The 8,447-nt window shown below is 40.3% G+C and overlaps 1 protein-coding gene across 1 annotated transcript; it reads left to right on the top strand.

The window, feature by feature from the left end:
• The first annotated feature begins 1,393 nt into the window (after positions 1 to 1,393).
• On the top strand, positions 1,394 to 3,941 carry LOC117439151 (E3 ubiquitin-protein ligase TRIM39-like). The gene is made up of 2 exons (XM_034074917.2): positions 1,394 to 1,655; positions 1,749 to 3,941. The coding sequence occupies exon 2, from the start codon at positions 1,751 to 1,753 to the stop codon at positions 3,383 to 3,385; it is 1,635 nt and encodes a 544-aa protein (XP_033930808.1). The 5' UTR covers positions 1,394 to 1,655; positions 1,749 to 1,750; the 3' UTR covers positions 3,386 to 3,941.
• Positions 3,942 to 8,447: the final 4,506 nt, after the last annotated feature.

The following is an 8,447-nucleotide window of genomic DNA, read 5'->3' as shown; positions in this document are numbered from 1 at the left end:
TGTGTGTGTGTGTGTGTGTGTGTGTGTGTGTGTGTGTGTGTGTGTGTGTGTGTGTGTGTGTGTGTGTGTGTGTGTGTGTGTGTGTGTGTGTGTGTGCGTGTGCGTGTGCGTGTGTGTGTGTGTGATAGGAAAAAGCCATGATGGACTTACAGTATAATTATTATTCACAAGTAATGCTCACATTGGCTATGATATTCTCTATTTGTGTGATCAACAAAGAAGTGTCCTTGGGTTGTTTACAGGGTTGAGATAGTTGCTTGAAAACTGTAATCCTTTACAATTGCTATATATAAATTTAAAAAAATCAGTAACATAATCTAAGTATCACAATATGAAAGTAATGTCACCTAAATACTTTGTCGCTACTTTTTGGTTACCTCATTATGAAATGCAATGCAATATATAAAAGAGAAAATAAATAACAATAAGATGTTTTTTATTTTATTTAAAGCAACAAAACAATATGTTTAGTATAAAAAATGTGCCATCTTAAATTAAAGGCAAGGCCCAAAGAATAGTTTACTAATGCTGTTATTAGTTTAAACATTTATTAAATGCAAACACAGGTTGTGTGTATTTAATCAGGTGTCCGCCTACTGCATTAAAACTATGTTTTGATAAATTGATATTTATTTCAAAATGTATTATAATGTTGTAGTCCTTCTAGTTATCCCCATTTTTGACACATTTACAAAGTAATCAGATTTTTTAATGTAACTGTCAGGGAATACCGTTTTTTGTGTATCCTAATTACGTTATCCGTTACACCCACAACCGGGTCGTTAATTAACTCTATCACAGAATAAAATTCATGACTGTAAACATTTGGAGAGTGTAAATGTGGTTGGAGCTAATCTCATAAAAATGTAACAAATGGTTTAACATGATAACCATTATAAAATGTAGCTTTGTCATAAGCTATACTGCTCTGAGTTTGCACTTTAGCACTGTGACTCAATAGAGATGCTAGCATAATGTTTCTCTTCTCCTCATGAAATAGGATGAGATAAAATAACTCCCTGCTAATAAAGTTGCAACAATCAATATGAAGAATCTGATTTTTATAAACTGCTTAGTTTTTGCAACAGTCCCTGTAAATATACAACACTTGTACAGTTTTCTAGACTAAACATGAGTAAATTATCCTAAGTTAAAAACAATACGAGGTAACCATTCAGTTGTTAACATCTGTATGTCGATATTAAATGTCTATATTGTTTTGCAGTTTACGGTAAATGTTTTCACGGAACTATTTGTAAACAGCGTGTTCCATGATGGACACACACAGCGTTGGGTAGGTCCAGTAGGTCAGCACGTGAAGGCCCAAATGCAAACCACACCCTACCCTCTCCCCCTCCTTTCAGGTGGAGGGTGTAAATGGCTTTTGGGACGAAATTGAAGTCAGGTGCGATGCAGACTCGCAGCTCAACACTTGGTGGTTTGTAACAGCACTTAATGTGGCGGACCCTCCGCGCGAACGGAAGGGTAGTGTGTGTAGGGGGCGGTTTGGAATTGGACCTAAAGAGTTACATTTAAGCGGGAAGTGTAAACTCCCAGAGCAGGGTGGGGGAGGCTTTTGCTGAAACGAAACTCAACCAGGAGTTCAGGACAAGCTTTCAAAGAGCACAGCTGCTTTTTAACCTGCTACTTTACAGGTAAGAGATTCATATTATTATAGAGGAAGATGAACATGGAGTATTTGTATAGCGAATCATTTTATTGTAAGTGTTGTATTACTTTTTGTGCAGAAATGGCCACTGCCAGTAGTCTGATGTCCGAGGAGAAGTTCCGATGTGCTGTCTGCCTGGAAGTGTTCACTAAGCCAGTTACAACGCCATGTGGACACAATTTCTGCTCTGCATGTATCCACAACTATTGGGATGGCAATGATATTTGCAAGTGTCCACTGTGCCAAAGAATATTCTCTCAAAGACCTGAACTACACGTCAACACCTTTGTGTCTGAGTTAGCTGCGGAGTTTAAGACGTTAGTTAAAATCAAAGCCTCAGCAGCAGACCCCCCACTTCCTGGAACAGCAGCCGTTCTTTGTGATGTCTGCTCTGAGATGAAGGGAAACGCAGTTAAATCCTGCCTGACGTGTTTAATGTCTTTCTGTGAAGTGCACCTCGAGCCACACCAGAGAGTTGCTACTCTCAAGAGCCACACACTGTTAGACCCGGTGAACAATCTTGAAGACCGGATGTGCAAAGTGCACAACAAGATAACAGAAATGTACTGTAGGACTGACCAGGCCTGTGTTTGTGTATTGTGTATAATAATCCATCACAAGACTCACGATGTTGTCCCGATAGAGGAAGAATTTGAAGTAGTGATGGCAAAAAAAGACGAGACCATGGCAAATTTCAAAAAGATGATACAATCCCGGTCCGAGAAGATTGCTGAGATAGAAAGCTCAGTTGATGAGAGCCAGAAAGAAGCAGAGAGAGAGAAAGAAGCCAGTGTGCAGGTCTTCAGCGACTTGATCAGATCCCTTCAGAGAAACCAGGCGGAGCTTGTTGAGGTGATTGAAGAGAGGTTCAGAGCAACAAAGCAGAAGGCTGACGGCTTTCTCACAGATCTGAGGATGGAAGTTGCTGATCTCCAGAGCAGGAGCATCCAGCTGGAGCAGCTGTCACAGTCTGAGGATCACTATCAATGTGTTCAGACTTTCCAAACCCTGTACTCTCCTTTAACCAAGGACTGGACCAACGTCGGTGTCCACTGCCATCTGTCCTTCCAGGCAGTGAGAGGTGCTGTGGGTCTGCTGAAACGGAACACTGATCAGATAGTGGAGGAGCTTCAAAATGAGATTGAGATGAAAAGAATGAGAGAACATGCAGTGGACTTGACCTTTGACCCTGACACAGCACATTGCTCACTGATCATAAGCCAGGATGGGAAACAGGTGGAAGATGCAGTAACAGAGCAGATTCTTCCCTCCAATCCAAAGAGATTTGAAGTGTATCCAGAAGTGTTGTCAAAGGAGGGGTTTACAGCAGGGAAGGTTTACTATGAGGTGCAAGTGACGGGACAAACTCAGTGGATTGTTGGAGTGGTGAGAGAGTCCTATGAAAGAAAGAAGACCATGAGTATGTCAGTAGAAGATGGTGGCTGGGCCATTGAGCTTCATGAGGGATCATACAGTGCATTAACATCACCAATAGTTAAGATGACACTGAAAGAAGAGCTTCAGAAGCTGGGCGTCTTTGTGGACTATGATCAGGGAGTGGTTTCTTTCTACGACGTGAACTCTAAATCACAAATACATTCATATACCGGCTTCCACTTTACAGAGAAAATGTATCCATACTTCTACGTTTACAAAAACAACAATGAAACAAACTCTGCTCCTCTCATCATAACCCCTGTACCGCAAACAAACTGAGTTCATTACTTCTTTAAAGACCACAGAAAGCACTGGTCTCACATCAGTTAACACCTCTTTATTATCTAAATAGCATATATCTAAATTACATGTATTATGTAAATGACTTTCAATCCATGATGGATATGTGAAAGAAGTAAGACACTGCTTCCTCATTAGCATGTCCTCCCTCTCTTTACTGTATGTGTGTAGATGTCAACTAATGTTACATAATGTTGTCAGATCCTGTTCTATCACAAGGGTTAAGGTTATCAATGTCATTTTACTTTGTTAAGACATTTCACTGATAAAATAAGTTGAATGCAGTCAAATGTAACATTCCTGCAAAATGACATGTTATTTTTGGCCACTTGAATCAAGACATTATAAATACAACTACTTCCCTGGCTATGATTCATCATAAGGAGACGTTACTGGAAAGAAGTCTGTATATATTCTTAATGTTGTTTTCTTGAGATTCTTTTATGTATTTGACAAATATTGCTGAATGCACTGCACATGTGAACTAATTCTGTAGTCACAATATTAAAGTGATCTTTGTGAAGCATTTGAACAACTCTTGCTCATTGATGTTCTCCTATAGAGAAAAAGGATGACTTTACAAGCTCTAATTGGAGCGTCTGTATTTCAGCGCCTGAACACAAAAGAGAGACAGATGTTTGAACGTGGGACATTAAAGTAATTCAACTAAATCTGCTCTCTCTTTTAAGGCCATCACACATTGTATATGCTTCCAGCTGATCTTAAAACCGGCTTAGATTTTCACACTTGTTCCCTTCGTGCATAAAACGCATTCCAGGTAACCAGTCTTGCCAACATTCTGTAAGATGAGATGTTAGTTTAAATAAATTGTAAAATGATATTTATATTGACATCATTTTTATATTTTATACATCTGTATTTTATTCAGTTTTAATTGTTAAGGTGATAGTTACTAGGAGATGTTTTAATGTTTGCTAGACTGCAGATGGAAACTATCTGGCACATAGCATCTCTTCTCTTTTTGGTGTGTGTGTGTGTGATGCACTGGATGCACACATCATCCTCGAGTGTGATGCGTGGGCCGATGTTCTTAAGCACCACGAATGGATTCACCCATGACTAAAACCTGGTGTATTTGTGATTCAAGCCCATTTTTCTGAGTGACAAATGTCTTGTTATATTTTTCAGAGAAGGTTCCAGCTTTTGACACAGCACGAAATGAGTCAAATGAAATGGAGGTGTAGACAGCGTGAAAATGGAAATCAAACATCTAGAAGTAGGATATATTATACAGAATTTTCAGGCGGAAGGCAGCATGTAGTGTGGATATGAATGCAACATTATGTAGTGAGAATTCAAAATGGATGATACACGTATGTCTTCTTTTCATTGCATTTTTAACAAAGATGAGGTAATTTCAGCAACAACAAAAACATTTATTTCCTGACAGACGGATAGACTGTCAATAGTGTCATCAGGTGGAAAATTGAAATACAATTATAAGAGAGACTTTATAGAGTGATGCAGTGACGCGTCCTAAAACCCAGAAGTAAGCTGCTACCGGTTCCCTCGATAAATAAGCAATGCAATTTCTCCATAGGATTTTGGAAAATAGCTCGAAATAAGGTCTGTGGTTGACACACATTTAAGACACGGATCACGTTTTGTTCAGTCGGATAATCTCTACATGTCTACCATACTTTTATAATTTTCAAATCATAAATCTAATCGATAGATTTATGATTCGAGCTATTTTCCAAAATCCTATGGAGAAATTGCATTGCTTATTTGTCAAGGGAACCGGAAGCAGCTTACTTCCGGGTTTTAGGAAGCGTCACTGCGTCACTCTATATAGCATGAAAAAACAGGGGCAGCACATTTTGGAAAAGCTGTTGAAATTACCAATCGTGATGCTGTCTTTGGATTCAAAGTGCAAACTTCTTGTACGTTGAGCCACAGCACAATCAGATTCAGAATTCTTCAGTGTCCATCACATTTACATATAATGGAAATGTGTCTTTGGCACTGGCAAATAAGATAAAATAACACTCACTATAAACAGTACAACGTACAATTCATACACACAAAAAGAGGGAAATTGCAACCTAAAGTGACTAATGGCGCATTTCCACTGCAGCGGGTAGCCCCGTTTAAGCGTCCTTAATCGTCCTCAAGCGGCCAGGCCAGTTTTTGGTGGCCTTTCCATATAGCGTAGCCCCGGCTAGCGGGTACTTTTTCCCTCTTTTTCCGGCCCCATAAAATCGTGGTTCTATCAGGCCAGGGCTGAATTAGTGACGCCAACACTCTTGACAGCTGATTGGTCAGAGAGAATCGTCACAAGCTCGCGCGCGAGATCATCCCTAGCGTCGCATATATCAAGAAGCAAGCTCGCAGCATTTTTGTAAACGGAGGAGCTACAAAAATGGCAACGTCAAAGCACACCGTGGTTGACCGAGGAGGTGACGACGTTCACATCTCATTGGGGATGCTAAAAATCCAGCGGGAGCTCGACAGAACAACTCGAAATGTGAAGCCGATCGCCCCGCCTACACTGCGTTGCTACCCCAGGTCCTAAACTGTAACGGCAATGCGCCACGGCCTCGGACGGCCAGCGAGGCAGCCCGAGGCCTGAGCGAGGACGCTTAGGGACGCTTAAACGGGACTACCCCGCTGCAGTGGAAATGTGCCATAAGTGGCAGTGTAGTGGAGAATTAGAGATAACTCAGTGTTGGCACTAGTTTTGTGTCTAGGTTCACCCAGGTGTGTCGGCCAGAACACCACTTAAGGCCAAAGGTCCAGAATAGATGAAATGAGGAGCTAAGATGAGGCTTGACTTCTTTACTTATTTAGGCAGACATACAGATATGTGTCTGTGTGTGGCTTTTCGTTCATTTACGCACACAATACGAAACTTAAGACGGCATAACTTTCCCGCAACTACTGACGCACATTTCCCTCTGATGTGTAACGTAACCCAAAACACGTGGGTTAGCCCCTCCCCACTATGAAGGCCCAATTTAACAGGTATCAACTCTGTATAATAAAATAATATATATATATATACCAATAACTATAACTTTGGGGCCTTTTCTACAGGCAGTCTTAATAAAAGTACAGAGTGATACTTCCACTGGCTTGGGTCCATCAAAAATATCAGTTGTTTTTTAAACAAATAATTACATGAAAATAAGGTGATGGTGTTGGTGGTCCTAATAAAGATCATTGCGGCTAGAAAAGATAGAGATATTGTGTTTTGCTTTTTATTGAAAGAAAAAATTGTTTGACTTTAAATAAATATTTTTCTCCAAAACATGTGCCACAATTATTGGCACCCCTTGAAAATCCTATGATTAAAATCTAACTGAAGTATATTTCCAGTCATATCTTGCATTTGTAGGTTCACCTGTTTGATTAAGAACTCTTAACTGGTCAACCATGACATAGGCCAAAATTCCCTTTGTCATTCATCACTATGCGAAAGACCTGAGAACACAGTGATGATCTGCGACGGAAAGCTGTTGAGCTGCACCAATTAGGAAGTGGATATAAGAAGATCTTGAGACAGTTGAATATGCCCATTTCCACTATCAGGGAAATACTTAAGAAGTTTAAAGCAACAGGAGATGTTTAGAATCAGGCTGGAAGAGGACATGTGTGTACATGACAGTGTTGTAGTTAAGTCACCAATTCACGAGTCCAAGTCACCCTCGAGTCACCACTCTTCGAGTCCGAGTCCAAGTCCGAGTCACCAAGGGAGAGTCGTAGTCGAGTCCGAGTCCAAGTCCGAGTCACCCAAGGAGTGTCCAAGTCGAGTCCGAGTCATCATTACCTGTGTTCGAGTCCAATTCCGAGTCACTTAAGAAGAGTCCAAGTCAAGTCCGAGTCACAAGTCTTCATGTATTAATCTTCGTGGATATATGTTTTGAAATGTAGCTGCTCCTCTACATTGCTGTTATCCTGTCTATTGAACTGCTGTGAAGCGAGTTTGGCTACAATTCTTGTAATAGGTGCTATACAAATATAAAGCTTATTTCTAATATGAATATTATTATTATATATAAATAAACTATATTTAAAATGAGTTACCTTTTAGAGAAGTGATTATATTTGTATGCCAATATTTTTTCTATGGTAAAGTTTTCGTTTTGCACTTTTATTTTGATAGTAATAAGATCGGGACTCTTATTTTGAAGGAACTTTTACGGGTTAAATCAGTTTACCGATAAAGATTTAGCCCCAGAAAGCACATGACTACTTAGCATGCAAAATGATGTCATTATGCATGTTAAGTAGCCATGTGCTTTCGTGTTATCGGCTGAATCTGTATTTATTGATTAGATCACGTTACTCTGATGATAGTGTTCAAGACAGCCTATATGTCTGAAATCGATCCTTAGAGTAATGTTTTATGGAGCCTTCTCTTCTATATTGTTTCCACATAACGAGCATTTTGCGCTGCTCTTTTCCAATGTGGAAGCAGAATGTGTGAAAGCATACAGCACGATGCGGGGTGTGTCTCTCTCTGGACATCTCTAGACTGGAACAGCGGGGCCCAGTACGTGAACTCGCCATACAGGATAGAGGACATCAGACTCCAGAGAAAATGTGCTCGAGTCCGAGTCCAAGTCGGAGCGTCAATGTACCTCACTCGCGTCCCTTCCTTGCATCTTAGCTCCGCCTCCGTAAGATGCGAGCGAGAGACACAGGAGGTGACGCGAGGACAGAGGAGTCCTCAGGTATTAATTGGAACGTCCTCGTTCTTTTAAACGATGTCTGTTAATGTGCACATGTGCACAGCTGTATCCCCTCTCATCGGGCTTAACTGATTAACCCTTTAGAACCGGCCCATTTCTGGTTAAATATTTATTTAAATGAATTAATCTTTCTCTTGTTAGTCAAGGAATTCAATGAATGATGGTTGGTCCTGCTTTTGTGTTCCGTTTTGGTGTAAAATGTAGCCTACATTTAAATAAAAATATAATTATAGTAATGTGAACGCCTTTTAGAAATGAATTGCACATAATAATTCCCACGGAGCTGTGAGCACATGTATGTGACGCTTTTCCACTCATCTTCCAGT

The sequence above is a fragment of the Pseudochaenichthys georgianus genome, chromosome 23, assembly GCF_902827115.2.
Source record: "Pseudochaenichthys georgianus chromosome 23, fPseGeo1.2, whole genome shotgun sequence".
Lineage (NCBI taxonomy): Eukaryota > Metazoa > Chordata > Actinopteri > Perciformes > Channichthyidae > Pseudochaenichthys > Pseudochaenichthys georgianus.
Note: the sequence above shows the minus strand (reverse complement) of the source record. Positions and strands in the feature narration are given on the sequence as shown.

Coding starts and splice junctions, on each gene's coding strand:
- LOC117439151 (XM_034074917.2), top strand. CDS start 1,751: ATGGCCACTGCCAGTAGTCTGATGTCCGAGGAGAAGTTCCGATGTGCT.